General features: G+C 41.7%; 3 protein-coding genes across 3 annotated transcripts in view; 1 reads left to right on the top strand and 2 right to left on the bottom strand.

The window, feature by feature from the left end:
- Positions 1–16645, top strand: part of LOC132710035 (uncharacterized) — a 173535-nt gene that overhangs the window by 40953 nt on the left and 115937 nt on the right. The gene's annotated exons all lie outside the window — the stretch shown is intronic.
- The window catches only part of LOC148115761 (uncharacterized), a 321967-nt gene that overhangs the window by 250819 nt on the left and 54503 nt on the right, over positions 1–16645 (bottom strand). The window lies entirely within an intron of this gene.
- The window catches only part of LOC132710889 (uncharacterized), a 40760-nt gene continuing 36268 nt past the window's right edge, over positions 12154–16645 (bottom strand). Inside the window, exon 3 of the mRNA XM_087884134.1 lies at positions 12154–16024. Within this exon, the coding sequence (XP_087740260.1) occupies positions 13974–16024 (2051 nt within the window). The 3' untranslated portion in view covers positions 12154–13973. The remainder of the gene's footprint in view (positions 16025–16645) is intronic.

The raw sequence follows: 16645 nt of genomic DNA, 5'->3' as shown, positions 1-16645 counted from the left end.
CCGAGGCTCACCCAAGGAATATTGCCCACAGTGAAGACACTGTTGATGTGGAGTGTAGGTAGGCCCAGAAGCCGCTGAGCTCAGTCCTCCAGAACACAATATTACCCACAGAGGATACAGAATTGAAATGGGATTGGACAGGCTCAGAAGCTGCTGAGCTCAAATCCCCTGAGAAACAAGCCTCCACAAATAGCTGAGCACAATTGCAGGGCGCGGAAAGCCAAACTAGTGTCAATAGCACTGATCCAGAAAGCTGGTATAATTCGGCAGATTGGATGTAAGTCCTGCGCGAATTGGCCGTTTGAATGAGGCACCAAGCAAGGCTAGCTGTCAAACGAACTCCAAAATGGCGGCCGCCGATTAACAGACTAGTCTCCGAGCCTTTCGAGGCTCAAACTGTAAACTCACAGCTTTCCAAAGACAAAGCGGCGATCGGAGAAACTCCCTTTGCGCCTCGCAGCTGTTGAAACGAGAGCGCTGAAGAATTCAAGAGTTTCCGTGCAGTCCGAGACGTCAGAGGCCGCCGCAACACCCAACAAGCACTCTGGAGCCGCTATGATGATCGGAGCCGAAGCGAAGGCAGTCAAACCGGCTCACCGGCAACTCGCCTGTCGCTAGCACAAACCAGGCAACGCGGATCCGCCCAGCCGGGTTGGAATCTGGTGCGACGCTGCCCCGATAGCAGGGGAAAGGGCCTGACGGTTTGGAGCCCCAAACACATCCACGCCCCAGCAGCAAACAACTTAAACTTAGCAGCTCCGTATAAAATCAGATAAAGGTATTAGGAAGAAAACAAAAATAAGAAAAGGGGAAGGATTTGAATTAAAGACAGAGCACTCAATTTCTACAGTTCTCACAGCAACTGAGTGAGAAAGACTGAAGCTGATTGGGCAGTGTGGGCGTGGCCTGACTTTGGGAAGTGATCAGCACTCAGTTCTGCATAGCAACTGGAAGATACTACCCGTCCAGGGATTGGAGGAGCAGCGCAATGGAAAATAGGACATGCGTAAGCATTATATTCTGGGAAGGTTAAAGGAACTATGACACTTGTTTTGAGGAAATAGATGTTTTGATACATTCTAAGTTGGGTCAGGCTGACCTAAGCTCTATTGAAAAAGAGGACGAGACTAAATGATCAATTAAGGAGAACAATACTAATAATTATGAAAACATATTTAAAGGGTATTTTTGGAGGGGAACTCCAGTGCAGAACATAAAATGAAAGCCAAAAATGTTATATATCAACAGAAAACAATATCTGGTGGGGACGTTCTAATTGTTTTGCTGATAGTCTGAAACTGTATTTAAACCATGTAACCGGAGTAATAAGATGCTCTCTCTCTTTCATGGGAGAACCCTTTTGCAAAAGCCTGAAATATATATATAGCTTTATTACAAACTATTCTAAAAAAAGAAGCAGACATACTACGAATTCCAGAACTTAAGATTTTAACATTTTAAAAAAATTAAAATTTAGAATTAAAAAGCCCAGGTTTTGGGCACATTATGTCGATGACACATTTGTCATCATTAAACGGCAAGATAAGACCAGCTTTATAAGAACCCTCAATTCCATATATCCTGACATTCAATTTACGATGGAGGAAGAAACCAACAACACGCTGGCCTTTCTGGATGTGCTGGTCAACTGCAACTCAGACGGGAGTCTTGACACATGTGTGCATCGGAAAACCACGAACACGGACTGTATTTTACATAATGGGAGCAATCACCCCATGGCACATAAAATCAGTTGTATTTGGGCACTGTTCAGTAGGATAGACAATCATTGTAGTACACCAGCAGCTAAAGCCAAGGAGTGGGCATATCTTTATCAGGTCTGCAAGCTCAACGGATACTCAATGGACTTTATCCGAAGGTGTGTTACATCTAGGGTTCGGCAGCCTACTGAAGGTGCCAGTGGAACTGCTGCATGGAGGGTGCTCCTATATGTACAGGGGGTATCCGAAACTTCTGCACGCATCCTCTCGGCACATGGAGTCAAAGTGGCGCATAAGCTGGAGCAAACATTGAGAATGAGAGTGATGCACCCAAAGGTAGCATTATCCAAGGAGGAGACATCTTCAATAGTTTACCGCATCAACTGTAGTAATTGTGCAAGCAATTACATAGGGGAAACGGCCAAGTGATTACAGACCAGAGTACACGAACAGGCTGTCTGACGCAAGGAACAGCGCTCCCAGATCTGGACGCATATGAAGGAGCACAACCACACATTTGATTTTCAAGAGGCTGAGGTTATTGCCCATGATAAGACTAAAGGAGGACACCTACTAAAAGAAGCCTGGTTCTCCAATAACAATTCTATCAACAGGTATATTGAACTGCCACTAGCCTATTGGGCTTTGAGACACCAGGAAAGACCCTGCAGGAGGAGCAGAGATGACTTTTCATCAGTGAGCAGAGACCAAAGGCACCACCCCCCACCTCTGGGCATGCAGACTCAGCCTGTGAAGGCACAGTTAGTCCCGACCAAACACAGAGCAACCCGGCAGGGCTGTCTCAAACTGCAACAGATAGGATTAATGAGAAACAAACCTGGCTGACCACGAGGTCACGGACAAGGCAGCAAATTGCAATAGCTGACAGGCTAACATCACCCCCCACTAATAAGCAAGCTAGGAGGGTGGAAACAGTAGGAATCAAGCCTCCAACATCCAGCATGACGACAGCAAAAACAACACAGCAGATTACAAGTGGGAGACGGCTGGAAGGGCCTATTACACATGCAAGGGCTAAACTGATTAATGGCATATAAAGGCAGAGATCTCTGTAATGGTAGTTTAATACTCTGACGATGTCAGCAGATGGCTGATGAAAGCTTAGTAAAATAAAATTTTAATTCTTTTAAAATTTTAAAATCTTAAATTCCGGAGTTCGCAGTATGTCTGCTTCTTTTTTTACTATACAGCTTTATTTATTTATTTTAATAAATCTGCTTTTTACTTGTTCATGGTCTCTGTTTCACTTTTTAAGAGGTCTGCTGTTTTTTAAAAATCTCACACCCAAAGATTATTCAGATTTGAAATTAATAAAAAAAACTACAGACCAATTTCACTTTTAAATGTGATTACAAGATTTTCACTTCAATAATGTCGAACAGACTAAAAAGGCTATTAAATAAATTTATTCATATGGATCAAAATGGGTTCTTACCTAAAAGGCAAATTAGAGATAATATGAAGATAATTTTGAATACTATGGAGTATTATGAGACTAACTCAGAAAAACAAATGGCGATGATATTTCTAGATGCACAGAAATCTTTTGATAATGTGAACTGGCAGTTTATGATAAAGCAACTTCAGATAATGGACTTCACTACATTTTATAGTGTAAACAATATACTGTATTTTTCGGAGTATAAGACACACCTTTTTCCCCCCTAAAAGGGAGTGAAAATTTAGGTGCGTCTTATACACCGAATGTAGCCCTGCCCACCCACTGGCCCCCACTCTTTGGCCTGTGCCTTGCAGCAGTTACCTCCCTGCAAGCAAACAGCAAGAAAAAACAGCTCCTTTCAGCTTCAGCACAGGCTAATTAGCACAAGTTGATTAGATCGGCCTCTTGACTCTCAGCTGATTTGCTCTCAGCTGTTTTGTGCAGGGCTCTGCTGCTTGCTGCAAAGAGGTAAATTGCTGGAGCAGATTTTTTTTCCCCTTGTGCTAATCAAGCCATGCATTGAAAACGAAACAAAGTAAAGCAGGCTGTTTTTTTGTTGTTTTTTTAAAAAATTGATTTATATGCCGCCCTTCTCCAGAGACTCAGGGCAGCTTACAATGCGTTAAGCAATAGCCTTCATACTTTTGTATATTTATACAAAGTCAGCTTATTGCCCCCACAAACTGGGTCCTCATTTTACCTACCTTAGAAAGGATGGAAGGCTGAGTCAACCTAGAGCCTGGTGATATTCGAACTTACAGTAATTGCAGACAGCTGGTGTTAATCACAATGCTTTTTTAGTCTGCTGAGCTACCAGGCTCAGATGTTTGCTGCTACGACGCAAAATTAGGCAGAGGCAGAGGGTGATTTATTTTCTTCTTTTTGCTCACCAAAAAAGGTAGGTGCAAACAATGGGAAATTTAGGACAAAAGAGGAGAGTTCAAGATTTTAAAACACAAAAGAAAAAAAGGAGAAAAAAAGGCAAAAATAAAAATGGGAAGGGAGAAAAAAGAAATGAAAGAGAAAGATGTTATACATATTTAGAATTGAAATATGAATAGTAGTAAGAAATAAATGGGAAATCATGATTGTAAAAATGAAATGAATAATAATTGAAATATTTGTCTTTGTATTTTTGAAATCTAGAGAATGATACGTTTTTCTTTATTTTTTTTTAGAAATATGAATAAGTATAAACTGTAACAATTGAAATACCTTTAATGATATATGGTGGTGAAAGTAAAAAGGATTAAGTTGTAGCTTGGATAACAGTTAGAACATTTTAAAATTTAATTAGGGAAATAGTAACGATTGAAATATTTTTAATTATATATTGTGATGAAAGTAGAAATGATTAAGTTGTGATTTGGAGGATTATATGGGCAAAACTATTTGGGTTATTGGGAGAGTTTAAGTTGTGAAAATGAGTAACATAAGGGGAAAGCTGTATTTAACTAGGGAATTGTAATAATGGAGATATTAATTGTATATTGTGTTGAAAGCAGAAATGGTTAAATTGCAGTTTAGAGGAATTATTTGGTTTATTATTATTGGTTAATATAATTAATTGATTTGTAAGAAATTGGAGATAATTGGAATATTCATATTCATATTGATTAATATACAAAAAATATAGTTATGTAATATTAAAATGTTGTATTTGTATTAAACAACTGTAATATTACATATTTAACCAATGTGAGGATGGATATAAAAATAGATGACAATGGGAAAGGGTATAATATAGAATAGAAGGGAAAAATTGAATTTGATTAAGAGATGAGGATGAAGGGTAATATTTGTTTTTTTAAAAAATAGATGAATAAATATGGCAGAAAGGAAATATAGAAATTGTAAATTTAGTTGAAATGACTAAACACTGTTTAAATTTGTGAACCGGCCAAATAATCTGTTCAAAGAAAATACATTGTATGTATGTATGTATGTATTGTATGTATGTATGTATGTGTGTTTGTCTACAAAGTAAAAAAAACTTTTTATAAAAGAAAACAAAACAAAAAAGGTAGGTGCGTCTTATACTCCAGTGCGTCTTATACTCTGAAAAATATGGGGTGTGTGTGTGTGTGTGTGTGTATTTTTCTTCAACTGGGTTGTCAGGTTTTCTTACGTAAACCAAGTTTCTCAAATTGCAGCCATAGCTCAGTGAAATCACATCCACTATCCTAGGCTTCTTCAGACAGCAAGCATGCAGAAGAAAGCAAATATATATATGAATACTTCGGCCTTGTGCTCCTAGAAGCACAAGGCCGAAGACACCAGCCTGAAGATGACGAATGAGACTTCGTCGAAACGTCACCAAGGTACTTCCAATTTTACACGGGAGAAAACCCGAGTAACCAAAGACTTACATACAAATACCCGCGAAAACCTCAGAAAACAAATATATATGTATATATGCATATATGCTGTATGTATATATATATATATATATTATATATATATGCATTCTTAGTGTGGGAGAAAGTTAGAGATAAATACTATTTGAAAATTCCAATATGGTTATCAACAATAGAAGCATTGATACACCCAAACATGGTTAATTTTAGAAAGATTTTTAGATTTACTTACAGATAAGGGGGAACTGAAAGGGAAACAAGAACTGGAAGAACAAGGGATTGTGATAAACTGGTATATGTATATGCAAATACAAGCAAGATATGAAAAAGATGTAAAATAATATGGCTTTTATTTAGAAATGACAGATCGGGATAGGATACTCATGGGAGCAGAGGATAAAATAATTTTTTAAAAATTATAATGTTCTACTTAGTATGGAATTAGAAGAACAACAAGTAAAGGAAACAATGATTGCTTGAGCAAAAAATTGTGGATACTCAATTGAGCTTGATAGATAGCAACAGTTATGAGAAAGGAACTATAAATTAACAATGTCCACTGCATACAAAGAGAATCAATATAAAATGTTTTACAGATGGCATATGCCCCCTGAAAAATTGGCAAAAATGTTTAAAGACAAATCAGCCAAATGTTGGAAATGCCATCAAATACCAGGATCTTATTATCATATGTGGTGGACATGTTCAGAAGTGAGAGTCTATTGGAACAGAATTAAGACTTGGTTAGAAGAAATGATCCAACAACATATTGACTTAAAACCTGAGCTGTTCCTACTGGTATCCTACCAGAGAAAATTAATAAAGAAATGTATATTTGATTATACATATAATAACTGCAGCGAGGATAGTATTTGCGCAAAGATGGAAAGCAGAGAAAATCCCGTTGGTAGGGGAAATAATTAAAAAATTTTTAGACTGTGCAGAAATGAATAGATGATTAAACCTTGATGATTAAAGAGAGAGAAGATACCAAATATTTTAAGATATGGGGGAAATTTTATGATTGGTTAGATCTTGGTTATCCCAATAGTGTTAGAAGCACGGGTACGAAGGGATTGGACAGCCTTGGTAGACACTGGCTGCACCAGGTGCTTAATGTGCACAGGGGTAGCCACAAGGTTGGGGATGGGACTGAGAAAGCTATCCTGGCCCATAAGATTTGAGCAGATAGATGGGTCCTTGTTGTGCAGACGGTCCGCCATCCATGTCACAGAGGAGATGGTTATGGAAATATGTGCTCACAGGGAAACCCTACGGTTTGTGGTTGTGCCTATGATAACAGAAGACCTAGTGTCGAGTCCTACCGGAGCTCGCCATCGATGGGGGGTGTGGGAGACGGAGGAGCGGAGATAAGCAGCTGCAGAGAACACACAAACAGTTCCTGGATATCAGCATTCCTGCATAGCAGGGCGATGATAGAATATACGTTCCAGAACGTTTACGGAACGTAGTATTATGCAGTAAACCCTGATTCTCTGTGCGTTACTGGTGATTATTTCCTATCGCAGTTCTGAACGAACGACAGGCCGAGACCTAGTCCTGGGTTTATCTTGGTTGGACATATGGGGCCCAACCATCTGGTGGAGTGGGGGCTGTCGACACCTGCAATTGGGCCTGGGTCCAACCCCACCACGACATGAGGAATGGCTCAAGCCCCTACAGTAGACCAGGGTGGACTGGCGGGAGCTGTCCTGCATCCTCAGGCGTCTGGCCAGTTAGGCTACCCTGAGGTGTACGCTGCAAGAGGTGTTCAGCGAGCGAGAATGCGATGCCTTGCCTCCTCACCGGCCCACTGACTGTGGGATAGAGATCCTTCCAGGGACTGTTTTACCAAAACCCAAGATGTATTCGATGACTCCAGCTGAGCTGAAGGAGATGAGGGCTTTCATCGAGAAAAATCTTAAACAAGGCTTTATTCAGCCCGCTCAGTCCCGGGTAGCTGCATCCGTATTGTTTTGAGAGAAGAAGGATGGGGGGTTACATCTGTAACCTGACCCACAGCAAAGGGAGAGTGGGCGGCAAGTGGATGGCAGCTCCGGGGCAAGGCTGGTGTTGGGGAATGGTGGATTCCCAGGCCTGGTTGAGGCAGGCAGCGAACAGGTGGCGGCTCTGGGACCCCAGGGAATGGCACATCCCTGGGCCTCGGCCCCCAAACCAAGGCAAAGGGCGAGTGGGCGGCGAGTGAGCAGTGGCTCTGGGGCAAGGCTGGAGTCTCTTTCTGGGTACTTCTGGCAACTCCTCAGCCAGCTGCTTTGCTTTTTCCTCATGGGAGAAAGGTGGAGGCAGAGGCTTGGGGGAGGCAGAGGAGACCCCAATGCACCAGCCCCTTCGTCCCACTGTCTCTTGGCTTCCCTGCAGCTGCACTGAACAAGCACAAGCATGGGGCCTGCCTCCCCCATGCCGGTGCTGCTGTGATGAGAGCCTCAAGAGGGAAAAAGCAAAGCAGCTGGCCGCTGAGCTGCCGGCTTCAGGGAAATGGCCCAACAAGCAGAAGCGCTGGACTCAGAGAAGGGCAAGAGGGGCCTGTGGGCTGCAGAGATGAAGGCAAGCTCTGGGGCGGCAGCAGCACTCTGGGAGAGAAGGCAGATGTCCCGGGGCAGCCCCCACATGCTTGCTTGCCTGCCTTCCATGTGGCCTTCCCAGTGGTCCCCATGGCCAGCTTGCGAAGGCAGGCAAGCTTCCTGGTTAAAACCAGGAAGTAATGACTTCTGGGCAGGTGGGCGGAGCCTTGAGCTACCATTGCTACCAGTTCTCCAAACCACCGGCCATCATTGCTACCGGATCGGCCGAACCGGTCCGAACCAGGAGCATTTCACCCATTTACATGTGTTTTCACCCCAAAAGAAAACATGACACAACGTATCAAAAACAGAATCATAAGTGCCAGATTAGGAATGCAAATTAGAATATGCAAAAATAATGTAAGAGAACACCTGTCAGCTCTACACCAATTCAAATCACTGGGTTTGGACAGAGTACATTCCAGAGTTCTGAAGGAACTAGCAAAGGTGATTTCAGGACCATTGAAATATACGTCTCAAAGCTGTTGGAGCACAAGGGAACCAGAGGTAGTCCTCAATTTACAATAGTTTATTTAATGACTGAATTTACGACACTGAAAAAGTTATTTATGACCATTTATCACACTTATGACCATTGTAGCATCCCTCTGGTCATGTGATTTACATTCAGATGCTTGACAACTGACATAGTGCAAGGCAGACATTTATATATTTCTTTGCTTTCACTTCAGGCTAGTGGTTTCCTGTGAAATTTTCCATGGCCTCAGAAGCCAGTTGAGGTCAGAATTTCAGCCTTGTCATCTCAATATTTGAGCAATCATCAAATTCGTGATTAACATTAGCACATAAGATTTGACTAACCATTTTGTTTATTGATGAGCAGAACCAACAACAGCATGAAGTTCTGGGAAAGCTGACAAAATGGCTGAATGAGTGGATGGATCCTCTCAGGTTTCTGTGACTTTGAAGTATGAACTGTTCTCGGGATTGTGCAGTGAAGGGGCTTTTGTGTCTTGCTTTTTCAATGGTGGTGAGTTAATCCTATTATGTCCTAAAACAGGGGTCCTCAAAACTTTTTAAATGGGGCCAATTCATGGTCTCTCAGACTGTTGGAAGGCTGGACTGACTGGGTGGGCGTGGCTAGTGGTCATGTGGCTGGGTGGGCGTGGCTAGGTGGTCATGGCTCAGGGGTGGTATTCACTTACCTTCACTACTGGTTCACAAATCTGAGCGCACATGCATGACTTCATGCACAGGGCCTTCCACATATGCGCAGAGCATCAAAAACGTGGATAAATGGGATGAGATTATGTCCGGGTGGGTGGGCGGAGCCTCTCACAGTCACCGCTATCTGTTTGCCCGAACTGGATACAACCAGCTGAATACCACCACTGGCGTGGTCAATTTAGCAGTCCATTTTGCCAATGCACACAAATTAAACTTTAATTTCTTTTGCTCCTGGGGGTATTTTATTTGCTTCTGTTTGCATGTTGCTCTTTTGGTTGATTTTTCCTTTTAATAGATTGTTTTTTCAGTTGTTTAGGAGTCTAGTGGTCCACTTCAGGAATCTCAGTTTTGCAGCAAAAATGCAAGGAGCTTACAATCAACAAGTCTGTCTCTCTGTCTCTCTCTGTTCAGAGACTTTTACCTGTTATATCGAAGGAAAGAAAAGTGTGCTACAAGAGCAAATGGGGGTGGGGAAGAGAAACCAGGACATGGAATGCTTGATGGGTACAGAGATGAGACTGGCTCCTGAGGCACTTTCTGCAGGATCCCCGTCAACCCCGGCAGTGCCCTGGGATAGCTCGCTGAATTAACAAGACGACAGCAGAGAAATACATTTATCTGAAATTTAAATCATAGGGCACATAACAAGAAAATATGTCAGGGAGAATACATACCTCTGTTATGACCTATCACCACTTAGCTTCAGTGTGAGGAATTTCAATCACTCATAACTTGACTTCTCCCTGGTGGCACTGGATTTTTTAAACAGCACAACTAATAGTCAGGAATGATGGGAGTGTAGTGCAGTAGCCACTGGAGGGCCATCACATCCTTATTACTGAACTACAGTTTTTACCACAACCCGAGCCTGCCTTCCTCCCTCCCTCCCTCCCTCTCTCTGTCCCGAGTGGGTAAGAAACCCCTGAACTGGTGCTGGATGGTGGGAATCTGATGTCGAGGCTGACAAGCTGCAGGCTGATGATCAGCTGGTTGGTGGAGAGCTGAAGACCACCTGGCTGGTGGGGAGGCGGGGCATCACAACACAGGCAGCTTGCAGGAAAAGTGACTGACATTCAGGAGGCGAAAACGAGCCGACGTTGCTGTTGCCAGGGGGGAGAGGGGCAAGGTTGCATTATGGCTCATTGTTTGTGAATAGGCTGGCCTGGATATCTTAACAGACACAAAATATCCATCCCTAAAGACATCAGGCATCTGCTGGAAGCTGTTGTGGCTGCTTTCTGCCTTTAAGATTTTTTTTTCTCCATTTCTCCTTTGGGGAAATATAATATTCTGCCTCTTTTTAATATTACCAAAATATTTCATTCTTCAGGTGGAGGGGTGTGTCTGTCGTGATTACTCCATACAATACACTCACACTTTTCAATCTAACTTTAAAGCAAGGGGAGGATGTTAATTGATGAAATGATCCCAAGAGCTTCGGCAAGATTAAAGGACAGGGTTTTGGTTGGAGGCTTTTAAGAAGAGACTGGATAGTCTCTTGTCTGAAATGGAATAGGGTCTCGGGGGGGGGGGGGTTGGACTGCTGCAATGTTCGTGTGAAAAACAATCATCAGTCACTTTTTTCAGTGCTGTTGAGTGGTTACTAAATGCACTGTTCTAACTTGAGGACTGCCTGTAAGAAAAAAGGCAAGAAATATTCTGCACAATCACAATGATGACATATGATTTAACGTAGTCCTCACTTAATAACAGCCATTGGGATCAACAAGTCCATTCCTGACTGGTGTGGTCATTAAATATTGACCCCCGCAGAGAAAGCTCGCAATTTAGGCATCCTCCTGGATGCACGACTGTCTTTAGAAGATCATATAACAGCCTTGGCCAGAGGAGCTTTCTATAAGGTTCGCCTGATTCGCCAATTGTGTCCCTTTCTAGACCGGGACTCATTACGCACAGTCACTCAAGCCCTTGTCATTTCCCGACTTGACTACTGCAATGCTCTCCACATGGGGCTCCTCTTGAAGTGCACCCGGAAGCTCCAACTGGTCCAGAATGTGGCCGCGCGAGTAATTATGGGAGCAACATGGTGCTCACATGTAACACCTCTTCTACGTGAGCACTGGCTTCCAGTGGCCTTCCGAGTGCGCTTCAAGGTGTTGATTCTTACCTTTAAAGTGCTCCATGGCTTACGACCTGAGTACTTATGAGACCACCTGCTGCAACCGATAACCTCCCACCAATCAATACGCTCTCACAGAGTAGGCCTACTCATAGTACCATCATTAAAACAATGTCTAGTAGTTCCAAGGGAGAGAGCCTTCTCTGTGGGGGCACCTACTCTTTGGAACAAAATACCCCCTGGAATACGAATAATCCCAGATCTTTGCACTTTCCGACATGCCCTGAAGACCTTTCTGTTTCAACAAGCAGGGCTAGCATAAACATCTAAATTCTATACCATGATCTTAGCAGATACACCAAGTTGACTCAATTTATTATTTACTGTTTATAAAAAAAATAATATTATATGTATATGAAATCTTAATCTGTTCACCGCCCTGAGTCCTTTGGGAGAAGGGCGGTATAGAAATTCAATAAATAAATAATAAATAAATAAATAAATATGTCCTCACTTAACCATGTCAACTTAGAACATCTGTTCTAGCTGTGGTCATTAAGTGAATCACCGTGTTCTGTTCAGTGCAACGTAATATGATTGTGACTTGCAACTTCCTGTCAATTTTGTTTGTTGGAAGCCAATTGTGAAGGTTTTAAATGGCGATTCCATGACTGTGGGACACCGCAACTATCATAATTGCAAACCAGTGCCAACCCCAAATAACTGTGATAGCCACAACTTTGAAAAACACTTGTAAGTCAACTTTTTCAGCACCAATATAATTTTGATAAAATAAGTAAGCGATAAGCGAGGACTATCTATAAAACTGAACATCTCAAAGGGTGCTCAATAGCTATTAGTAAAAAAAAATCCTAGGTTAAGCCCAGTTCTTCCAGGATAATAAATAGATGGTACATCACTAGGAAATGTTTGCTAGGTAAAAAAATATCACAGAAGACAGCAATGGCATAAGAGTTCCATGTTCCAAGAAAAGAAGGTATCCATAAAATCACAAGGCCACCCTCATATTAAGGAGAACCAGTTTTAAAGCATGTACCACAAATGGAATAAAATCTGGGGAGAAAAGGAATATGTAGCAACTGACACGTTTCAATCAAATTGCTTCTTTTGGCTTTTGAACCATGAAGGTCAACTGCAGGGCAGAACAGCCTTTACATCTGAAATTTTACACTGCTTTTATCAGTGCTCTAAACTCCCCCAATATATTTGCTATTCATGTGGTTTCTTCCACTTGGGTGCCTCATTCTTGACACAATCTGAACAGACATGCTTGGTGCACTGAATTTTTGTTATCGTGTTTCCCCAAAAATAAGACCCGGTCTTATATTTTTTTGAATCCTGAAATAAGTGCTTGGCCTTACTGCCATGCGCTCAAAAGCACGATTGGGCTTATAATCAGGGGATGTCTTATTTTCGGGAAAACAGGGTAGGAAAAGAACATTGAAAAAAAGCCCTCTTGGTGGGTGATACAGAATATTTTTTTAAAAAGATTGAAATTTACCCCGCACTTGTTTCTACTGGGTATAACTACGGACTGTACAGTTCTAGAGACTAAACTGATCCTGAATTTAATAACAGCAGCAAGATTGTTGATAGCACAACACTGGAAGAAGGACTTTTTGCCTACTATTGATGCTTGGATACTGAAAGTAACTAACTTAGCCGAAATGGCTAAAATCTCAGCACACTTAAAGGATCATACACAAGAAAGATATATATTGGATTGGAGAAGATGGATTGATTATATTCAAAATAAGTATCAGACTAAAAAATATCAAATAGCTTATGAATGAATCTTTAATGGTATAAGTGTTATATGAGTGATTTTAGAAGTAATATATCCAAGAAGCATGAATTTATCTATGGGGGGGTTAAGAATTTTTTTTAAGAGGGGATGTTAGTTTAATGGATAGTTAAGCAACTTAGTTTATTGTTAAAAGTTAACTGAAATACCTTGTGTTCTGCTCTGGGAAGTCGGGGAGGGGGATGGGGGATGGGTGGGAGGGTTGTGGGAAAATTGTGTTTTTTTTCTTGAATAAAACTTTTTCAATAATAATAAAAAAAGCCCTCATTTGTCTTCTCCTCTTGTTTTCTCCTTATATGAAGAACTAAAATCTCTTTAACTATAATCTCTGTGCTCCAATCCCCAAGAGATGCTGGCTGGAGAATTCTGAGGCTGATAATCTTGGGGGGACTATCCACTATCACAAAAATGCAAAGAACACTCCCAAAAAGATTTTTCCATAATTGCCCAATTTCTACAAAAATAAATATCCAGCAACTTCTTATGCTGAAAGCAAGATAGCCATTATCAAAGTAATATGTTCCAACTTTTTCTTTCCTCTGCCCCATCTAATACCATTACATATTTGCCTACAAAAAATCAGGCAAATTCTAATTAATTTAATCAATTTAAATAGCCAATATCTCAGCTGCACTTATAATGGGACATCAGAAATGAAATTCAAGCCTTCTCTACACTTATCATTTCGCCGTCATGTGGATTTTTCTGTGTGCAAAAAGGGTGGAATATTTCCTGAAGCACCATCCACACTCAGGACACTAAAATAGTTTCTCCCCTTTGTGTATAAGGACATCATTGATAATATTAACCCTAGTAATGAGATCTTTCCCACAGTCTGGAAACTCGTACAGTTTCCCTCCTGTGTGTGTCTTCTTGTGTTTACCCAGGCTGGAATTATGACTGAAACTTTTCCCACAGTCAGGACATTCAAAGGGTTTCTCTCCTGTGTGAGTCCTCTGGTGTTGAACCAGGCTGGAATTCTGACTGAAACTTTTCCCACAGTCAGGACATTCAAAGGGTTTCTCTCCTGTGTGAGTCCTCTGGTGTTGAACCAGGCTGGAATTATGACTGAAACTTTTCCAACAGTCAGGACATTCAAAGGGTTTCTCTCCTGTGTGAATCCTCTGGTGTTGAACCAGGCTGGAATTCTGACTGAAACATTTCCCACAATCAGGACATTCAAAGGGTTTCTCTCCTGTGTGAACTCTCTGGTGTTGAACCAGGCTGGAATTATGACTGAAACTTTTCCCACAGTCAGGACATTCAAAGGGTTTCTCTCCTGTGTGAATCCTCTGGTGTTTAATCAGACTAGAATTCTGACCAAAACTTTTCCCACAGTCAGGACATTTCAAGCATTTCTCTCCTGTGTGTGTCATCTGGTGCTGAACCAGGCTGGAATTCTGACTGAAACTTGTCCTACAGTCTGGAAACTCGTACAGTTTCCCTCCTGTATGAGTCCTCTGGTGTTTAACCAGGCTGGAATTCTGACTGAAACTTTTCCCACAATCAGGACATTCAAAGGGTTTCTCTCCTGTGTGAATCCTCTGGTGTTTAACCAGGTTGGAATTGTTACTGAAACTTTTACCACAATCAGAACATTCAAAGGGCTTCTCTCCTGTATGAGTCCTCTGGTGTTGAACCAGGCTGGAATAATGACTGAAACTTTTCTCACAGTCAGGACATTCAAAGGGTTTCTCTCTTGTGTGAATCCTCTGGTGGCCAATGAGGTTGGAATTCCGACTGAAACTTTTCCCACAATCAGGACATTCAAAGGGTTTTTCTCCTGTGTGAGTCCTCTGGTGGCCAATGAGGTTGGAATTTTGACTGAAACTTTTCTCACAGTCAGGACATTCAAAGGGTTTCACTCCTGTGTGAATCCTCTGGTGTTTAATCAGACTAGAATTCTGACTGAAACTTTTCCCACAGTCAGGACATTTCAAGCGTTTCTCTCCTGTGTGAGTCATCTGGTGCTCAACCAGGCTGGAATTCTGACTGAAACTTGTCCTACAGTCTGGAAACTCGTACAGTTTCGCTCCTGTATGAGTCCTCTGGTGTTTAACCAGGCTGGAATTCTGACTGAAACTTTTCCCACAATCAGGACATTCAAAGGGTTTCACTCCTGTATGAATCCTCTGGTGTTGAACCAGACTGGAATTCTGACTGAAACACTTCCCACAATCAGGACATTCAAAGGGTTTCTCTCCTGTATGAGTCCTCTGGTGTTGAACCAGGCTGGAATTCTGACTGAAACTTTTCCCACAGTCAGGACATTCAAAGGGTTTCTCTCCTGTGTGAATCCTCTGGTGGCCAATGAGGTTGGAATTCTGACTGAAACTTTTCCCACAGTCAGGACATTTAAAGGGTTTTTCTCCTGTGTGAGTCCTCTGGTGTTGAACCAGGCTGGAATTCTGAACGAAACATTTCCCACAATCAGGACATTCAAAGGGTTTCTCTCCTGTGTGAGTCCTCTGGTGTTGAACCAGACTGGAATTTTGACTGAAACATTTCCCACAATCAGGACATTCAAAGGGTTTCTCTCCTGTATGAGTCCTCTGGTGTTTAACCAGGCTGGAATTATGACTGAAACTTTTCCCACAGTCAGGACATTCAAAGGGTTTCTCTCCTGTGTGAATCCTCTGGTGGCCAATGAGGTTGGAATTTTGACGGAAACTTTTCCCACAGTCAGGACATTTAAAGGGTTTCTCTCCTGTGTGAGTCCTCTGGTGTTGAACCAGGCTGGAATTCTGAACAAAACATTTCCCACAATCACGACATTCAAATGGTTTCTCTCCTGTATGAGTCCTCTGGTGTGTCATCAGGTTGTAATTGTTACTGAAACATTTCTCACAATTAGGACATTCAAACGGTTTCTCCTTGTTGTAAGTCCACGTTGCCATGCTTGCTAAAGCATTTACCGTATTGGGAACACTTGTAGGGGTTCTCTCCAGTTAGAAATCTCTTCTTGATTTTCTCTCATTTCTCTCTCACCTGCTGGGGGACTCTCTGAAGGAAATGGAAAATATTTTGATTTCTGGACTGACTTGTTTTGCTATTCAAAGTTGTTTGTTATCCTCAGTTGTCCAGAGTGCTCATTGCCATCTTCTTTGTCTATAAGATTCAAATAAAAGTGTATCTTTAATTGTGCATAAAATGGTTGCAGAAGATGAGAAAAGAAGAAAAAAGTTTACATTATAATGAAAAAGCAAACATGCCACAATGCTCCAATAACCTCTTACATTGATCATGATTCAATTGACACATGGAAGACCACCCAGATCCAAGTTCAAATATCCATTCAATGATTCTAATTTGATTGTTGACTTCAGTCAATCACAAATTCTTAGCAGTGAAAAGGGTTGTTTTCAAATACAATCAATTGAAAAAGAAACTACACCTGCTTTGATTTCTTGTGGTTTTACTTATCAGGGTA

The sequence above is a fragment of the Pantherophis guttatus genome, chromosome 2 (genome assembly GCF_059756535.1).
Source record: "Pantherophis guttatus breed Tessera chromosome 2, ASM5975653v1, whole genome shotgun sequence".
Taxonomy (NCBI): Eukaryota; Metazoa; Chordata; class Lepidosauria; order Squamata; family Colubridae; genus Pantherophis; species Pantherophis guttatus.
The sequence above is the reverse complement of the archived record's forward strand: the minus strand, read 5'-3'. Positions and strand labels throughout refer to the sequence as shown.